Source organism: Astyanax mexicanus, chromosome 13 (assembly GCF_023375975.1).
Source record: "Astyanax mexicanus isolate ESR-SI-001 chromosome 13, AstMex3_surface, whole genome shotgun sequence".
Classification (NCBI taxonomy): Eukaryota; Metazoa; Chordata; class Actinopteri; order Characiformes; family Acestrorhamphidae; genus Astyanax; species Astyanax mexicanus.
This window is the reverse complement of record NC_064420.1, coordinates 7,585,208-7,605,774: the sequence shown is the minus strand read 5'-3', so window position 1 is coordinate 7,605,774 and position 20,567 is coordinate 7,585,208. Positions and strand designations below refer to the sequence as shown.

The 20,567-nt window shown below is 38.3% G+C and overlaps 2 protein-coding genes across 2 annotated transcripts in view; both read left to right on the top strand.

Moving 5' to 3' along the window:
- The first annotated feature begins 738 nt into the window (after window positions 1-738).
- LOC103022395 (E3 ubiquitin-protein ligase TRIM35) lies at window positions 739-5,950 on the top strand. The gene is made up of 6 exons (XM_007235691.4): window positions 739-1,195; window positions 2,682-2,777; window positions 2,912-3,142; window positions 3,289-3,311; window positions 3,585-3,703; window positions 5,268-5,950. The coding sequence occupies exons 1-6, from the start codon at window positions 791-793 to the stop codon at window positions 5,816-5,818; spliced, it is 1,425 nt and encodes a 474-aa protein (XP_007235753.3). The 5' UTR covers window positions 739-790; the 3' UTR covers window positions 5,819-5,950.
- A 3,928-nt stretch (window positions 5,951-9,878) lies between these two features.
- Window positions 9,879-20,567, top strand: part of otud4 (OTU deubiquitinase 4) — a 32,235-nt gene continuing 21,546 nt past the window's right edge. The window contains exons 1-6 of the mRNA XM_049463050.1: window positions 9,879-10,337; window positions 14,917-15,000; window positions 17,136-17,186; window positions 17,382-17,428; window positions 20,207-20,279; window positions 20,370-20,451. Coding sequence (XP_049319007.1) covers window positions 10,191-10,337; window positions 14,917-15,000; window positions 17,136-17,186; window positions 17,382-17,428; window positions 20,207-20,279; window positions 20,370-20,451 — 484 coding nt within the window. The 5' untranslated portion in view covers window positions 9,879-10,190. The remainder of the gene's footprint in view (window positions 10,338-14,916; window positions 15,001-17,135; window positions 17,187-17,381; window positions 17,429-20,206; window positions 20,280-20,369; window positions 20,452-20,567) is intronic.

The following is a 20,567-nucleotide window of genomic DNA, read 5'->3' as shown; positions in this document are numbered from 1 at the left end:
GTGGAACATGCTGCAGTGACCAACTCAACCTCCAGATCTATATATATATATATATATATATATATATATATATATATATAGAGAGAGAGAGAGAGAGAGAGAGAGAGAGATAGAGAGAGATTATGCTCTCTCTGGGTGGGTAAAGTAGGTGGCGCTCACACCTCAACACTGCAAATGTAATGCTTCATGATTGTGTAGGGGACATTACTGATTGGGGCAGTCATAAGGAGTGTGTGTGTGGCCACTGTGGCCTTTAAACAATATTAAAGCAGCAGAGAAAGATTAACATACTCTTACAGTCTTCAACACTGATTACAATGACAGTGAGTGACAGTGACAAGAGCATATGCTCAGTATGCAAATAGATGATGACAGGAGCCAATAGGAAAGATGTGATTTTTACTCATCAAGGTTGCACTGCCCAAACATAAACCACACTAGACATATTTCACTGATGGGTGAGCAGAGATTAGCATTAGCAAATCAGCCAGTTCTCCTATTTAAACCCTGCTGAAACTTAATCATGTAGTTCTGCTTTTCTTGGCTAGACTGTTATTTAATCTGTTAATCAGTCTAAACTATTCTTTATTTTGATCAACCTATTAATCCAGTGGAATCAGGTGAGCTGCTGGTTGTTTTGAATGAAAACCTGCAGCCACACCTACCTTTACAGAGGAACATTGACACTGACCTCGCCTTTAGCAAAGCCCCTCCTCCTCCTCCGCTATGATCCCTCTCCTGTTTGAGGAAGTGCATCTCATACTGTCACTCTGACCACAGACTGGAGGAAATGGCAGCTAAACACCCTTTTTCAGAAGAAGAGCTCTCGTGTCCTGTGTGCTGTGACATCTTCAGGGATCCGGTGGTTCTGCTGTGTTCCCACAGTGTGTGTAGAACCTGTCTGCAGCAGTTCTGGGAGAACAAGGGGTCTCAAGAGTGTCCAGTTTGTGGAAAAGGATCCACGAAACATATACCTCTCCGTAACCTGCCTCTGAGTAAAGCGTGTGAGGTGCTTCTGGAGAGCAGGGCTCAAATATCTTCAGCAGGGTCTGACGGGGTCTGCTGTCTGCACCATGAGAAACTCACACTTTTCTGTTTGGATGATCAGCAGCTGGTGTGTTTTATGTGTCAAGACTCAAAGAAACACAAAAATCACGACTGCTGTCCAGTAGATGAAGCTGCAGCTGACTGTAAGGTAAGTTACAGTAACAGTAAGGATCTGTAAGGTAAGATCTAGAACAGGGGTGTCCAAACTGGGGGCCAGAAGGAGAAATATATTTGAAGTCACGGGCCAAAGACTCTGTAATAAAACAAATAATGAAATATACCACTTTAAATAATACATTTTCCTGATTACTTTCATTTACACACCATTTTACTTGACTTACTATCTTTGACAGTGTTGTGTAAACTAAGATTTTTCAAATTGATGTTTCATTTCATGATGTCTCTTAATATTAAACTCCTTAATTACGGCAACTTTTAGACTCTTTTGCCCTTTTTCTGCACTAAAGCTGCGCACCCTCTCCGTTTTTAGACTCTTTGGCCCGTTTTTTTGTGCTACAACTGCGCACCCTGTCCGCTTTTAGACTCTTTGGCCAGTTTTTCTGCACTAGAAACGTGCACCCTCTCCGCTTTTAGACTCTTTGGCCCGTTTTCTGCGCTAGAAACGCGCACTCTCTCTGCTTTTAGACTCGTTGGTCCGTCTCTGACACCTAGCGTTCAAACTTTGAATCTCATATTATAAACACCTGCTTAATAGCAGGCCAACTTTCATTCTATTTCTAAAATTTCTCCATAGTTTGGACACCCCTGATCTAGAATGATGAGATGAGAATCATATGAAGCTGATATGTCTGGTAAAGGTGAAGTCTGTCAGGGTGTGTGGTTTCAAGACAAAGGTCAGATCATATATGTGAATCATTAATCCAGAATAATAATTGCTCTGTTGGTTTACCTTAACTGACCTATAAAATAAAAAGAAGTGCTGTAATATTATCTACACTTGCTGCATTCAGTGTGCTAAGAGTGTGCTAACCCTGTTTACAACAGGCACTAACATGCATTTTGCTACTGGATAGAATCTGGATACATTTTACACTATAAGGCTGCTTTCACACCTATCATGTTTGGTCCGGACCTTTGGACTCATTTTGGTCTGAATCAAACTAGCAGGAGTGAAACGGGCTGCAAACCACTAAACCACTGTCCAGAACAAATGGAACAAAATTTGAAGTGTGAAACACTTTTCTAGATGGTTTGAACTTTCAGATTAATATAACAGGAAGCTGAGGCCGGCTGTCCTCAGCCTTAAAACAATACAAAAGATAAAAAAAAAAGCAGAGTAGTGCTGAAATCTGACACCACTCAGAGTGCAGGTGCAGCCGTATGGATGTGAATGCTTGCGCTGGTGATTCCTATACATACTGTAATTGTAGATTAACCCTTATTTGTGAACAGAAATAAAAGGACTCATTTGGATTTGGAGGGAACACACATGTATTCAAATAGAAAGTCAAATTCTGGCAGAGAGGGAAAAGAAAAAAGAAAAAAATATACACATATAAAATACTTGGATCTATTGCGTAACAATGCGAGATGTTAACATGCTGTGAGGGCTACAACACCTTTTAATGGTTAAAGTAATCAAACATCTGTGGTTATCTGTGGTTTTATTCCAGGATATACTCCAGATCGCTTTGGAGCCTCTCCAGCTGAACCTGAAGCTCGTAGAGGAAGCTAAACGAGAATATGACCAAACAGCAGCCCACATTAAGGTGATTATCTGGTCATCTAGAACTGTCAGCCATGTCACTAAGGTCACGTTAGTAATGAGTGTGCACTTCTTCTGTAGGTCGTAATTTTGGTAATTCTGTTAAAGTTTGTGTTTTCTAATTGTCTCTCATTTCAGACACAGGCCCAGGACACAGAGAGGCAGATAAAGCAGGAGTTTGAGAAGCTCCACCAGTTTCTCAGAGATGAAGAAGCAGCGAAGGTAGCGGCACTGAAGGAGGAGGAGGAGCAGAAGAGTCAGATGATGAGGAGGAGGATTGAGGAGATGAATGGAGAAATCTCATCTCTTTCAGACACAATCAGAAAGGCAGAGAAGGAGATGGAAACTGAGGACATTCAGTTCTTACAGGTAAGAGTCACTTTATCATCTGTCTCTGTCTCGCTCATATGGTCATAAGTGTTTGAGCAGTCTGGGCGGGACTTAATTTCTTAATTTAATCTGAAAGGCTCCTGAAACAACTCCTCATGTATTCTTCTGTTTATTTCTCCTCTCAGAACTTCAAGAATACAGAGAAGCAGTAAGTTCATGTCAGACCTCCAATTTTTTATACTGTTAAAATAATGATTGCATTTAAATCTTCAGAATATTGGACTGATGGTAAATATCAATGTTTTACAATAAAATTAAGGTGAATAAGGATAGTGTGTTAATGATGTAGTAATGAGAACAGTAGTAGAAATATTGATTTGACAGAAACAACAGAATTACTGACTTAAGGCAATAAATAGAATGAAATATTAATATTTAGGTAAATTAGTAACAGGCTTTTATTTTGAAATATTTCACACAGAATTCAGCGCCCATTAGAGCGTCCAGAGAAGATTTCGGGAGCTCTGATCAATGTAGCCAAACACCTTTCCAATCTGAAGTTCAGAGTATGGGAGAAGATGCAGGAGATGGTCCAGTACAGTAAGTTGGTTTTCTTGGATCTGAAGTAAAGGGGTTGAAATGACCCTCCTCTGGAGGCCAAAGAGTGTGTTATGGGCTAGTTCAACATTAAACTACTCAACAACTCACACTGCTAAAAGTCCTCACTAAAAATAATCTAAATAAATGCTGAATACATTATCGTAAATGTTAAGTTTAGCCTTTTTAATCACTGTTTTGATTTTTATTTAATTTTAAACTGAACCAGAGTGAACACTGGCCTGAACGGTTGGTCATTCAGATTTAGTTTCATGCTGGTTTTATTGATTTGCTGGTTAAAATAACATGTAATTCTGTCAGAGTGTAAATTCTGGTGAGTGATAATTAACCTAATAATTGGTGTATTTGTAACCAGTAGCCTCAGCCATTGATTACTTGAAAACCAGTGGAATCCAATTAGCCGTATGGCTATTCATTTGCTATGGCTACAGTGTTTAGCTGTGAGTGTTGTTTTATTTACAGGTTTAGCAAAGCACACTGCAAAACACTCAACCCCCGAAACACAAGGGCATTTAGGACAAAACATGAGGGGACTGAGAACTAAAAAACTGAAATTGAGAGCTGGAAGTTAAAATGGATAAACTTAACTTACTACTGGAGGAATGGGTTAGCTGGGTTAGCAATACTAGCTAGTCAAGCTAATCCTAGAAGGGATTCTAGCCAATCAAGCTAATATTTCCATTCAAAACTGTGCACAGGTTGTGTTAGTGCTACTGAGACATCTAGCCAGTTTCTGATTTAGTCCTAGAATATTTTGTGCAGAACTTTCTTGTCAGAATTTTTGAATCTGGAAATGTTAGCTAGCTACAGTCACAGGACAAAATAAGCTCTTAGCTTCTATAGTTAGCCAGATATCTGGTGAATTATGCTAATAAAGAACTAGAAAATAAGCTCTTAGCTTCTATAGTTTGCCAGATATCTGGTGAATTATGCTAATAAAGAACTAGAAAATAAGCTCTTAGCTTCTATAGTTTGCCAGATATCTGGTAAATTATGCTAATAAAGAACTAGAAAATAAGCTCTTAGCTTCTATAGTTTGCCAGATATCTAGTCAATTGTGCTAATAAAGAACTACATACAGTTAGTGAGCCGATTGATTACATCTGCAAATCAAATACAACATCTGCTTAAATCTATCTACTTAGCTTGATAACTAGCCACACGCATTTAGCCTCTGCTAATGCTAAGACTATGCAGTTCTCACTTTAGTGTAAAAACTGTGTTGCCAAACTTTACTACGATATTCTGATTATTAGAAGCATACTGTGTATATTTACTTTGTTAGACAGATAAGGATAAAAAAACAAAAAACAGATTTAATACATAAAACGCTGGGTTTATATTGTTGTACGGGAGATGTTACTGTATTCGTTGAGGTATTCATTTAGGTAAAAGAGGTAAAAATCTCTTTTAGTGTTGCACTGAACCGTAGATCTGTGTTTTTTGCATTTTTTCTAAATCAGTTTTACTAATAAAACCATGTCTGTATAGAGAAACCATTTACAAAAATGTAAGAAAAACTTTTTTTTCTGTTTTTGCTCCTCAGCCCCTGTAACTCTGGACCCCAACACTGCCCACCCACGTCTCCACCTGTCTGATGACCTCACTGCTGTAGAAAAAACAAACCAGACATCATCGGTTCCTGATAATCCAGAGAGATTTGATAAATATGTGTGTATTCTGGGTTCTGAGGGTTTTACCTCAGGAACACACTGCTGGGACGTGCAGGTTGGAGACTGTGGTAGATGGGAACTGGGTTTAATACCAGAATCTGTAAGAAGAAAGGGAGATTCCTTCAGTGATTCGGTCTGGAGTCTGAGCTACTGGAACGCCAAGGATAAATACTGGACACACTGCCCGGGGCAGCCTGTTCACTCTCTCACCCCTAAAGAGAAGCTGCAGAAGGTCAGAGTGCAGTTGAACTGGGGCAAGGGCAAAGTGACCTTCACTGATCTTCTAACCAACACACACCTGCGCACCATAAAACACACATTTACTGAGAGAGTTTTACCGTATTTCTCTCATGGGTTTGTTGGTCCTCTGAGGATCTTACCAGTGAAGGCGTCAGTAACTGTGGATCAGCACAGTAAGAGTTAACACTGCGTAAAATTTAAACATTTATACAGGTTGAGAGATTATGAATTACGAATGATTTAGGACTTTAATTATATGTATATTTAAAATGATGTATGTTCATGTTGATAATAAAATGCTGGTGCTTGCTGTAAACCACTGAAGTATACAGTCATATGAAAAAGTTTGGGCAAAGTTTTAGTTCTAAATATTTGGGTGTTTGCAACAGCCATTTCAGTTTGATATATCGAATAACTGATGGACACAGTAATATTTCAGGATTCAAATGAGGTTTATTGTACTAACAGAAAATGGGCAATATGCATGAAACCAAAATTTGACCGGTGCAAAAGTACGGGCACCCTTAGCATTTTATTGATTTAAATAGTCCTAACTACTTTTTACTGACTTACTGAAGCACAAAATTGGTTTGGTAACCTCATTGAGCTTTGAACTTCATAGCCAGGTATATCCAATCATGAGAAAAGGTATTTAAGGTGGCCAATTGCAAGTTAAATCTCCTCTGAAGAGTGGCATAATGGGCTCATCAAAACAAGTCTCAAATGATCTAAAAACAAAGGTTGTCCAACATAGTTGTTCAGGGAAAGGATACAAAAAGTTTTTGTTAAGCCCAGAAGTGTCAGGCCAAGAAAAATATCAGAAAGGCAGAGAAGAAGAATGGTGAGAACAGTCAAGGACAATCCACAGACCACCTCCAAAGAGCTGCAGCATCATCTTGCTGCAGATGGTGTCACTGTGCATCGGTCAACAATACAGCACACTTTGCACAAGGAGAAGCTGTATGGGAGAGTGATGCGAAAGAAGCCATTTCTGCAAGCACGCCACAAACAGAGTCGCCTGAGGTGTGCTTTTGCTTTTGCATACCTCAGGCACCTCTTTTTGTTTGTTCTGTTCTCACCATTCTTCTTCTCTGCCTTTCTGATATTTTTCTTGGCCTGCCACTTCTGGGCTTAACAAGAACTTCTCTTATTGACACATGTTCTAAAGTAATTTATACTTCTTTTTTATCTTTTATACTTTATGCAGTACAACAGCATTATGTGTTTGCACTTCCCAGCTTAGAAAGCCAGGGTAAGAGTGCAGGCTTGGCCATGCTACAGCACCCCTGGAGCAGACAGGTTTAAGGTCCTTGCTGAAGGGCCAACAGTTCCAGCGTAACAGGGTGCGTCATTATTGGCACCAGTGTCAAACCAACATTGTGAAGTAGGAAAGCAGTTCCAGACCATGATGCTCCTTCCACCATGCTTCATAGTTGGGAGTTTTTTGTCTTACAAATATAGTAGTGCTTTACATTTGTCCTGATAGGTTTCACTTACACCTATCTATTATAACATAAGACAGGGCACTGATTGACAAATAATCTATTCTGTAAAGTTTTCTGAATCAGTAGAACTGCCTCTTTTTAAAGCCATATTTAACTGTATTTAATACTAAAGAAAGCTATGTACTTTTTATAATTATGGTAGCACAGAAGCTATGCTTATGCTGTAGTGGAATGTAAATAAAATTATATTTACACTTTCTTAAAAAAAAAAAAAAAAACGAAACAGAAAGATCAAGTGTGTTTTATAACTGAGTTAATTTATTAACCTTTGCTTACTGGGGTGTGTAGTTTCGTTTTCCTCAGCCTTGCCAACCTTTGCTTTGCTTCCAACAACACTTTCCATTCAGTTTCCCAGCGTCCCGCGCGCCGGGTCCTGTCAACCAAGGGTTAGTTTTATTCCACCTGTATTGTGACACGCCCCGCCCATCTGCACTGGGATTGGCAAGTAGTATGCGCCTATAGCCATTTGATTGGCTAAGATTGTGACACTTACAGGCAGTAGCTAATTGCTGAGTTTGGCGGCGGGATCTGTCTGAAGTTGGGTGGGAAATAAAACAGTGTAGTCGAAGTGAAACCTGCTACAGGAAGGCCACAGAAACTCTATAGAGGAGAATTACCACATTAGCCACATTAGGATCTCTTCCGGGTTTGTACACCAGCAGAGCGCGCGCCCGAGTGAGTCCAAAACAAATAGATTTATATAGAGCAATTAATCATAGTTTATAAATGTTGAACCCCTTTAATACTGTAAATAATACAAATTCCTTCAGCACAGAACAAATGTTTTAAAGATTTTAAACTCCAAACGACGGCGTTTTAGGGCCACTCTTAAAAAAATAAAAAACAGTTCAATTCCCAACTATAACGAGAATAAAGTCTTAATATTACAAGATTAAAGTCTTGAGCACGGAAGGAACGCTTATTATCTGTTACAGGGCTGATCAACATCAGTTATAAACATTTATGACCTGCTGATTATTAATGCTCTAGTCTTACAGTTAGATAATACAGTGTCCAGATTTTGCCCAGACTGTCTGTGTGTTATAAACTATATCAAGATCAAATATAACTGTGAAGCATGAAAAGTATGTCAAAGTTATTATCTCTACAATGTGGAATTGTATTTTTCAATTCCTTATTTTCAACAAAAATATAACATAAATAAGTACAATTTAATAAATATACAATTATACGACTTTAAAAATGAGGAAATAAAAATAACGTAAAAATGATATAATGCAGTGTGTAACAGTTGTCTATGAATTGATCATATAGAGCTGCTTTAAGTCTACAACACTATATGAATTAAAATAGCTGGCCTAAAATAATAATATTACATTGTTTTAAGATGTTTATTTGTATGAGCAGTTTATATTATAATTTGGATTAATTTGATCATTTATTCCAATTACTCTAAAAACAGTTATCCTGTTCACACAACTAATTTATATGCAAATTAAATGTAAATTAAATCATCTTAACTTACTATTTTCTGATACATCATTACAAATCAAATCAAAACTATAATGCAGATTTATGAGCTCAGAAACATACATAAACAGTATAAACACAGACACTGTTTTTGTGCATATTTTAGTGATACCGGCGGGGCCAAGGTCTTTAAGCTTTCCATATGGTCACCATTCACAGGTATATAATGATGGAAACATAAAATAATAAAATAATGATAAAATAGCCTGAAAATATGCATATTGTCAAATCACAGTTTCCTTCTCAAGAAACATGTCACAAGGCTGATTGAATGTATAATACTAAAAGTATTTCATGGTTGGGTGTACAGTTATAGGGGTGCTTTGTAATGTAGACTATCTGCTGGTAAATATTCGGAATGTTTTATATGAGTTATGTTTATTTAATGAATACTAATAAACACAATTCCATGTTGTGGAGATCAAAACTTTGATCATAACTCATGCTTCGAAGTATATTTGATCTTGACATAGTTTATAACTCACAGACAGTCATCCTCCATCAGTAAAGGGTTATTTCCTGTATTCATGACTGGAATTTACTGTATTTATTTTCCTGGTCACAAAACCCAAACTAAAAGGCAGGGAAAATCTCCATGCAGAACTGCGCAGAAGGCTCGGATACTGTATCTGGACACTGTATAATCTAACTGTAACCCTAGAGAATTAATAAGCAGTAGTAGGCTAGGAATGTAGATAACTGATGGTGATCAGCCTTGGTCATGAGCATAAAATGCTCCTTTTACTCAGTGCTCCACTCTTAACTGCAGCCCACGCTGTTACAACTACATTTCCCTCAAAATTCTACGACTATATTCTCTTAATATTACGACTTTAATCTCGTAATATTACGACTTTATTGTTGTAATATTGTGACATTAATCTCGTAATATTGTGACTTTAATCTTGTTATATTATGACTTTATTCTTGCAGTGAACTGTTTTAATTCTGTTTAAGAGTGGCCCTAAAACGCTGTCATCTCACCAATCAGTTCACAATAGCAGTAATGCAGCATCTTTACTGCTTAAAACTCATTTGGTGTGGAAAGTTTAAATATACAGCAAAAAGATGACCAGCTGTTCGTTACTATTTTTAAATAGCATTTTTAGCAATTTAGCTCCATTCACCCCCATGCATTGAGCACTCGCGGGCTCCGTCTAGCGTTTAGGGGTGATTATCTGATATAAACGGGGAGCTGGGAAGTGCGTAGTCTCGCTTTAAAGCAGCTGTGGCAGTGCAGATGAAGTGAAACCGCCTGCTAAAGTGAGAGCGCTGTGGTTCTGTTTCCATGTTTGGATCAGTGGTGCGGTGCAGCGCGGGGCTGTTATACACAGAGGACGGTTTATTGGGGAGAAAGTTCAGTGTTTCGGCTGTTTCTCCTGTCTGGAGCTAAATCCGAGCGCTGGGAGTAAACTAGAGATTGTGTTTAGCCGAGTTAAATAAAGCACAGTACAGTGTTAAGTAGGGGTTTGGTGCTGTGTTGAGAAAAGTCCCTGCGCTGCTCTGTAGGATGTAAATAGTTCAGGGCGCGGGGCAGCGCGTGTCTGTGAGGAGTTAAACATGGCAGCGGGAGCTGCGGGCGCGCAGCGTGGCGCCGACAGGTACCAGGAGGAGAAGCTCATGGATGAGCACCTGAAGGCGAACGGGCTGTACCGGCGGAGGATCGCTAAAGACGGGTCCTGTCTGTTCAGAGCCGTGGCGGAACAGGTTAGTCCGGGTTTAACCGGCTCTAAACTCAGTTCTAGCCCTCCGCTCAGGCCCGGGAGGAGCCGCTGATCCGGTTTAGTAAGATAACATATCTAAGCTAACATATCTCACCCTGAATAACTAACGTTAGGTCAGAAAGAAAATGAACGCAAACCTGAACCTGGAGTCACTGAACTATCTAGCTCACCATAACCGGTGTTGTGTCGAGATGTGCTACCTATCGTTATGCGCTACTTACGGGACCGCGCATGCGCCTGTTTACACTTTTTGTTTGTTTTCATGTGTTTCTTGCGGCAATTTGCTCTTTATTTTTGTGTATTACTCACTCTGACCTTACTGTTATTATTATTTGAGTGTTAAGACCTGTGCGTTACGATTTAAATAAAAAAAAAATACAGAACACCGTTTTACTCAGCCCAACCTGTCAAGTTTTGGATTTAAAATAAGGGACATTTTCCGTCGCCCGCTTCCAGCCGTCCCACCAACCCAACCAGGGTTCACTAGCCTTTAAATCTCTTAAACTTGACATTGTTGGTGAATTAGAAGTAAAAAATAAGCATGTAAGACGCGCTTTCCGCACCAAAAACCTTTGTGCGCGAATAAACCGTGTATTACGGTAGCCGCGTGCACAGCGGAGCTGGAGCAGCAGAGACTGAAAATGGAACAGAAACTAGTCTTACAACTAAATAAACATGATTTAACCAGCTCTAATAATCAAATGCACTCCAGAAACACAACTATCTATCTGCAGAACAATGTAACCTTTTAGAAATGTCTGGAGTATGTGTATATCTGTGTATATTTATTGAATTATGAGTTTTTACTAAAGGATATTGACCAGATATATTCCATCAGTAAATCCTGTCCTCAATAAAGTATGCAAAACAGTACGTCAACAATGGATTTCATGTTGTAATGTAATAACGAAAACAATTCACTTGTTCTAAATTGTTTTTCGACCTTCTATGACCTACTGAAACAAATTATTGAAAAATGTTTTTTTTTTTTCAAAAAAAATATTTTTTTATTACTCCTAAGGCACATACACAATTAATACTCTTGACGAGACTAGTCCTGGTCAGGTCAGTTCATTTGAGTCCTCTCCATATTTCCTCTCTCTCCAGCTCAACCTCTTCTCTTATACCCCTTCTGAATAATAAATTACACCAATACTTAAGATGTGAACAAATTTTAACCCTGAACTAATAAAATAAATTAACTATCAAAAATAGCATTGTTCGGTTATCAAAATACAGAGATTCATTTAGCTTAGAATACTGTTAGCATCTTCACATAGCCATTATCCATTGTGGCTAAACCGCTATTGTGAGCTTCATAATAAAGGTCCTCAGGCCAGCTCAGACACTTTGTCTTGTTTACCAAGAACAATATAGAACTTGCAAGGTTTTTAATTTTATTTAAACTTTTATTTTTAATGTAAACTTTTGATTAAATTATGGTCAAATATCAAAATTTTCTACATCTTATTTTAAGCATTTCAGACAGGCCTGGTATATTTTACTATAACAGAGCAACACTCATTTGAGTAACTTATTATAATTTGAGAATTACACAAATTTAGATTGTGATACAAATCTTTGTGCTGTTTTGGGGGTGAGTTTTAGGGGTGCCTTTTGAAGAGGAGTTTGAAAGGGGTTCGTTTGGGGAGCTGACCTTACAAACACTCTTCACTGAGTAAACATTAATCCTCTCTAAAATCCACCAAACTCTAGTAGAAAGACTTCCTTGAACAGTAGAGACAGTTACTCCAAAAACATAATAAACTTCATAATAACCTTTGATTTTGTAAGAAACTGTAAATGAGCAGGTGTCCGAATACTTTTGTCTCTGTAGTGTAGCTTTGTTAACTTTGCTTGCTGAGTTGTTTACTGTTTATCAAAAGCAGTGAAATTATTTTCTTGCCACCTTAGGTTCATATCTTTGGGTCATTGTATGAGGTTTATGGTAGTTTTTTAGTGTAGTTAAAATAAAATGATATGTTTAGAATGTAGATGCAAAAGAAGTGCAAGACTGAAGAGATAAAAATGGACTTAAGGAAGTTTCTGATGGTAGAAAACCCGTTATTCAGGTTGTGGCACCTTTTATTTTAACCAGGGAGAGTTATAATAGCACTTAACAGTTTCAGTGCTGAGGCCACAGATTTATACATAATAATTATAGTCACCCTAAATTACAGTGTTAGTATTACTTAATGATGCTTAGTTTAATGTTTTTAATGTAGAAACTGTGTGGGAAGCATAATATGGACCAAGTTTTGGGATGCCTACTCCCTACAGTTTCTTCTGAACTCTGAATAAAGGTATTAAAGAGTTTATCCGGCTTTTGTTGGAGTAACTGTGAATCATAGGGCGTCTCTTACTACGAAATTATTGTTATCATGGGCAACGTATCATGATATTAAGATACGTAAATACCAGAAATTTACCAGGATTTATTGGTGTTAGTTTCACAGAGAGAGATTATCAACCAGTATTCTTCAGCGCAGGTTTACCCTGTTCATTAGATTAATGCCACCACATCGAGTAATAAAGCAGTAACTTTAAGTTAAATTGGGGGACGAGTATTAGAGAGTTTAGAGCCACATGTTTAAAACAGTTATTGATATTTGACTGCAAGTACCGATACAATATGCTCAGAATTATATGTCGCAACATTGAGAGATCGTTCCCCGTAGGGGTGTGCGATATGGCCCTAAAATAATATCATGATACTTCATGTTATTTTCACAATAACGATACTCCTGACGATATGACAAAAGACTGAGTTTAAAAAATAAAATATTTGAAGAATACACTACTGAAACAAAATGATAAATTTAATTGTATTAATGCATATGCTATGATTTGGCACACCCCTAACTGAGATTTTAACTGAGAATACTAATAATGCACTCCAAATATATCTCCATATATCCAGGACTATAGTAAAATAAATGATACTGCACAGATATAATCTGTATCTAGTAGATGGATAATGGGAAATGAGGTAAGTGTGATTTAAAAAAAAAAAAAAAAAAAATCTTTTTTTTTTTTTGATAAAACAGCAAAAAAAAAAAGTACTACCATGATGTGGTAATTAGGGGTGTGTGATATGGTACTATATTTCAGGGTATAATATTGTTCATGATATTCCAAAATGTTGGCGATATTATCACGTACGATATGATATGGCACACACCTAGTTCCACCCATACTCATTAATCCCCAAAACATCTGTGGGGGTATTGTTGGGGGCCAGAAGGAGAAATATATTTGAAGTCACGGGCCACAGACTCTGTAATAAATGAAGTAATGAAATATACCACTTTAAATAATACATTTTCCTGATTATTTCATTTACACACCATTTTACTTGACATACTATGTTTATCTTTGACAGTGTTGTGTAAACTAAGATTTTTCAAATTGATGTTTAATTTCATGATGTCTCTTAATATTAAACTCCTTAATTACGGCAACTTTTAGACTTTTTGTCCCGTTTTTCTGCGCTAGAAATGTGCACCCTCTCCGCTTTTAGACTCTTTGGCCCGTTTTTCTGCGCTAGAAATGTGCACTTTCTCCGCTTTTAGACTCTTTGCCCTGCTTTTCTGCGCTAGAAATGCGCACCCTCTCCGCTTTTAGACTCTTTGGCCCGTTTTTCTGCGCTAGAAATGTGCACTTTCTCCGCTTTTAGACTCTTTGCCCTGCTTTTCTGCGCTAGAAATGCGCACCCTCTCCGCTTTCAGACTCTTTGGCCCGTTTTTCTGCGTTAGAAATGCGCGCCCTCTCCGCTTTTAGACTCTTTTGCCCAGTTTTGCTGCACTAGAAATGCGCACCCTCTCCGCTTTTAGACTCTGTGGCCCGTTTTTCTGCGCTAGAAATGCCCACTTTCTCCGCTTTTAGACTCTTTTGCCCTGTTTTTCTAGAAATGCGCACCCTTTCCGCTTTTAGACTCTTTTGCCCTGTTTTTCTGCCCTAGAAATGCGCACCCTCTCCGCTTTTAGACTCTTTTGCCCTGTTTTTCTGTGCTAGAAATGCGCACCCTTTCCGCTTTTAGACTCTTTTGCCCTGTTTTTCGGTGCTAGAAATGCGCACCCTCTCCGCTTTAGACTCTTTTGCCCTGTTTTTCTGCCCTAGAAATGCGCACCCTCTCCGCTTTTAGACTCTTTTGCCCAGTTTTGCTGCGCTAGAAATGCGCACCCTCTCCGCTTTTAGACTCTTTTGCCCTCTTTTTCTGTGCTAGAAATGCGCACCCTCTCCGCTTTTAGACTCTTTTGCCCTGTTTTTCTGCGCTAGAAATGCGCACCCTCTCCGCTTTTAGACTCTTGGACACCCCTGCCTTAGGCCCACCCTTAGAATTAGGCATGGTGCCAATAGCTTCATTCCCATTTGGGATGCACATTTTAGCTAAACCTGCTGGAGAAGTTTATTTGAAAACGCACAGGGTTTAGAGGAGCTTCTGAATGCATCTGTTGGTTCAAAACTAATTATTGTTCATATTTTCCTTTAGTCATTGTATTGTGTATGGGTTAATAAATCTCTCTAGCTTCCTGTCTCTGATCATCTGGTTTGGTTTTCAGGTGCTGCACTGCCAGGGTCTGCACACCAGGGTCCGAGCAGAGTGTGTAAAATACCTCAGACAGAACCGGGAGTTGTACGAATCGGTGCGTATTCTATATATGCTGTAATGTGTCTTTTTGGGTATATGTTCCCAGACTGGTTCTGGAGGACCCTCTGTCCTACACATGTAGGTACCGACACCCCTGATTCACCTAATGAGCTAATTAACAATGTTTTAGCAGACTATGTAAAATCAGTTTCATAATCATGTTGATCGCAGTAGTACAGAAATCTGGTAAAATTCGATGTAAGTTTGGATAACCTCATATTTATGTTAAATCTGTAATATTACTTAAGCAATAATACATGAGAGGGGGTGCTATAACGTGCTGCTGTGCTGCGGTCGTAGGCACGAGGCCGCAGGAGAGAAATCTGTAAAGATTAACATCCAGTTCTCATTTTTTAATTCCCCCCTACGGAATTAAGTCCACCCTACTTTTAGCTTCAAATACCCCATATTAACTGGAAAATATGTACACTTAGGCTTTTATTTTAATAATAACAACTCTTAATCTGATATTGGTGGCTAAAAATGTGTCTAATAATGTGTATTTTCGAATTACTGGGCTTATTTATTTGTTTATTTGACTCTTTTGTGTCTTTGCCTGCCTTGCCTATTGGAGACATGGTGTTTCTGCACTGTGTCTATGGGATCCAGCCCCCCCCAGTAGTGTTTAATGACATCGCATTTGGTTTGTAAGCGCTGCATCGTTGCTAGGTTACCTGTATGTGGCGAAGTAATACATGGAGAGCTTCGGTTACAGTGCATTTCCGGCAAATAAGGTCACTCATAAAATGCCTCTCAGCCAATCACGTTGCAGGGTCGGAACCAACTGTGGTATCATATAGACTCACTCAAGTTAATTTGGCAGAAACTAAACTAAATGAAACATGGCTGATGGCCAAACACTGAGCATAGTTTTTTTTTTTTTTTCATTTTTTACAAATAGTATTAATTAAATGTTTGCCTTGCTTTTCAAAGAATATGAAACTACACTTCAAAAATATTTATTAAGCACTGAATATTTGAACATCCCTAAAGTCATACAAACAGGGCACTTAAAATAACCTTCCAATGTATACAGTGCGGTGGTGGTGTATCAGAAGTCCTAAGAGTGTTTAGTCATTCCCTAGTCAATACACTATATAGCAAATAACACGTATTGAACAAGTTACCTAGTAAACCATTCTGAAAACTCCTCAGGTTTATTTGAATTTAGATCCTAAATCAGGGGTGTCCAAACTTTTTTTGTTGGGGGCCAGAAGGAGAAATATATTTGAAGCCATTGGCTACACTCTGTAATAAAACAAATAATGAAATATACCACTTTAAATAATACTTTTTCCCTGATTATTTCATTTACAGACCATTTTACTTGACTAACTGTCTTTTTCCTTAATTACGGCAACTTTTAGACTCTTTGGCCCGTTTTTCTACGCTAGAAATGCGCACTCTCTCCGCTTTTAGACTCTTTGGTCCGCTTTTCTGCGCTAGAAATGCGCACCCTCTCCACTTTGAGACTCTTTGCTCAGTTTTTTTGCGCTATAAGTGCGCACCCTCTCCGCTTTTAGACTCTTTGCCCTGTTTTTCTGTGCTAGAAATGCACACACTCTCCGCTTTTGGACTCTTTGGCCCGCTTTTCTGCGCTAGGAATGCGCACCCTCTCCACTTTGAGACTCTTTGCTCAGTTTTTTTGCGCTATAAGTGCGCACCCTCTCCGCTTTTAGACTCTTTTGCCTTGTTTCTGACACCTAGGGTTCAAACTTTGAATCTCACATTATAAAAACCTGCTTAACAGTGGGCTAACTTTCATTCTATTTCTAAAATACCTCGCGGGCCGCTCCAAAAAAAGGAAACGGGCCGCAAATGGCCCGCGGGTCGTAGTTTAGACACCCCTGTCCTAAATGTATGCACATGTACAGATGTCCATGAGGGGGTGTGCAAAGCCTGATTTGTATTTACTGCAGTGGAGTAAAAGTGGTTTTAAATACTAGCTAAAGAGCAAAAACTAATTCCCATAGTTTAGCTTTTTAAAGGTAGTGTGTTGATCAGCAGGAAACTGCTGAAATGTAGAGGGACAAGGGGGTCCTCCTGCACCAGAATCGGGTCAGCTCTGTCTCAGTGAAATGTGTTGTGTGATTTTAAAGCCTGTCTCACTGTGTGTTCTGTGTGTAACAGTTTATTGAAGGGGATTTTGATGAATACCTGCAGAGGCTCCAGGATCCACAGGTAAAAAAAAAAACTCAAGCAGTGCAAACAGCACCTGCTGGTTCTGCTTTTGATTCAGAACTGCCTTGTTCATTTAGTGGGGTATTTTTCAGTGGTGTTTCATGTAGTGTTTATTAATAAGAGTATTAAATAATTAACTGTATGTGTTTGTCTTCTTTTCACTGTGTTCTCTGTTTTCTTTTCTTTCTCTTTTAGAGTTGGGTTGGGCAGGTGGAGATAAGTGCCCTGGCGGTCCTTTATAAGTAAGAATATTACTGTATAGTAGAGATAAAGTTAAATCTGTCAAGATAATGCATAAAAAACATGTTTTAATTTAAAAATTAAAACATGAAAAAAGTGAGATGTCTATATTTAAAAACATGTTTTGGTTTCATTATATTTTGAATATTTTTAATTATCAAGAGTTTATTGTTCTTTAAAATGGTCTAACTGCATTATTATGCTTTTTTATTGTATTATTATATAGATGGCTTTAAATGGTATCAAATTAAATTGTATTGTTGTGAGCAAAGACGCAAAGACGCAGCTATAATTAATTGGTAACAAAAAAAAAAAAAAAACCTAAATAAATAGTGTTGTAAAAGAGATACAGTATTTACAGCATCTGTTAGTGACTGATGTTCATTACAGGAAGCTTCTGTCAGTTCACTGCATTCAAGCTGAGCACAAAGGACAGAACACTCTAGACTGTAGTAGCCTGGCAGTGCCAGTGTGTAATAGTGCACATCACAGGCAGTGAGTTTATACCAGGGGTGTGACGAGACACTAATATCACGAGACGAGACGAGACGAGACACAATACTGGGTTCACGAGAACGAGACGAGATTTAAAAATCAAATCTTAAAGAAAACGTCAAAAGTGAAAAATGGCTTAAAACTAGAGTTTTATTTGACAAAATCATATAACGCAAACTTAACAGACTGGTTTCTCTCATACATTGATTCTATAAGAAATAGAAATAAGAATGAAAAAAGAAAAAGAAAACTTTTCTGTGTCCTATCTAGTGCAAACAATAAGTGCAAACCATAACCATAAGTCATATTAAGACTATGGTTTGTGTTTTTTCTACTAAATCTCTTGTAATTTAACTATGCATAACCATGACCAGTCATATTAAGTCTATGCTTGAAGTGCAAACAGAGACAGAACATTTTTTAAATACAGAACAAATATAAGGGATTAGTACAACTGCCTATGAAACAGTCATGTGTAGGATTTACTTACAGTATTTACTAGGGCTGTGAATCTTGGGACAGTAAGAGCACTGTCGCACGGAGCTCACCTACTGTCGTGCGGAGCTCACCTGCGTTTTTTTTTTTTTTTCTCTTTCTCCTTTTTTTTTCTCCCTTCTTCCCCCCGCGAGACAGGTTTAAGCTTGACGAGCAATATCATCACATTTTAATCTTGCGTGCCACGAGATCACGTAACACCCCTAGTTCATACCGTGTATATCATTACTGGATTTATATATAATCGACTGAAATTAATAAATATTTTGCTGTATCATTTATGGCTCTACTGTCCAGAACTAAATTTAATGCTGTTTGTAGTTTTTAGCTGTGTTTATCTGTAAATGTGTGTAGTGCAAAAGTTTTGGTTCCCCTCTGTTGCCATGATATTTATTTTGGTGAAAATAAGTTCACATCCTTTATTTCTGTTAATTTAAATTAAACTTAACAAAAATAAAATGCACTACATAGCTAGCTGCTTATCCAGCTTCTGAATTATGAATTTAGATGTATGTTGCACCATTATTGTGAGGATTTTATTGCATTAGGTTCTGATGTTAGCTTTAGTTTTTGTTTAGTTTTTGGTCCTGCCACTTTAACTGAATTTCTAAAGCAGGGGTGTCCAAACTAATGTGAGATTAAAAGTTTGAACGCTAGGTGTCAGGAACGTCTAAAAGCGGAGAGAGTGCGCATTTCTAGCGCAGAAAACCGGCCAAAGAGTCTAAAAGCGGAGAGGGTGCGCATTTCTAGCGCAGAAAAACGAGGCAAAGAGTCTAAAAGCGGAGAGGGTGCGCATTTCTAGCGCAGAAAAACGGGCCAAAGAGTCTAAAAGCGGAGAGGGTGCGCATTTCTAGCGCAGAAAAACGGCCAAAGAGTCTAAAAGCGGAGAGGGTGCGCATTTCTAGCGCAGAAAAACGGCCAAAGAGTCTAAAAGCGGAGAGGGTGCGCATTTCTAGCGCAGAAAAACGGCCAAAGAGTCTAAAAGCGGAGAGGGTGCGCATTTCTAGCGCAGAAAAACGAGGCAAAGAGTCTAAAAGCGGAGAGGGTGCGCATTTCTAGCGCAGAAAAATGGGCCAAAGAGTCTAAAAGTTGCCGTAATTAAGGAGTTTAATTTTAAGAGACATCATGAAATTAAACATCAATTTGAAAAACTCTTAGTTTACACAACACTGTCAAAGATAAAGAAAAATGGTAAGTCAAGTAAAATGGTGTGTAAATGAAATAATCAGGAAAATGTATTATTTAAATTGGTATATTTCATTATTTTATTACAGAGTCTTTTGTCCCCCAACAAAAAAAGTTTGGACACCCCTGGTCTAAAGTATTGGATGGAGCTTCATCCTTCAGAAAAAAAAAACAGTTACACTGGTCCATGTCTCAGTGCCAAATGGATATTTTATGTCCATGCTTAGAATTAGGCACAGTGGCAACTTTAGAGAGGTACTGCCAACAGAATGGGAGCAGATAAGCAAACATGAAGCTGTTGGCCCCATGCCTGTTGCCAGTATGGAGGCTGTGGAGAATTAGAAATGTGTTCTGTGGCTTTGCGCTCTGTCCAATACCTTTTGGGTGGAATGAGGTACGGTGTTGATGCTGGATGCTGAATAAATCAGATTATAACAGCAATGTACCAAAATATAGTTACGCCATTAAAATAAGGATAATGTACTATACACTACAGCAATTAATGCCTTTGAGCTGTGGTGTGCAATCATCTGCACTTGACTAAAACACTAATAGTTAATAGTGTAGTAAGGTTATTAAATATTCATTTTTTTTTTCATCTTCAGGCACGACTTCATCATCTATCAGAATCCTGGGGAACCACCTGTATATGTCACAGAGAACGGCTACCCTGATAAGGTTATATGAACTCAGATATATTACTAATAAGCTGGATTGATTGCAGTGAAGTGATTAACTTATCATTCGGTTCTTCTCATCCCATTCCAGGTACAGCTCTGCTTCCTCAATGGGAATCATTACGACAGTGTTTACCCAGCCTCCTTTGCCAAAAATGCTGCTATGTGTCAATGTGAGTATGTTGAGTGTGGAGATTTGTACTTAATAGCTTAATAGCAGAAACCGTGCAATCACACTGCCAGCCAACTGAGTGAGAAGTAAAAAAAGCAACCAGTTGTTTCCAATGCA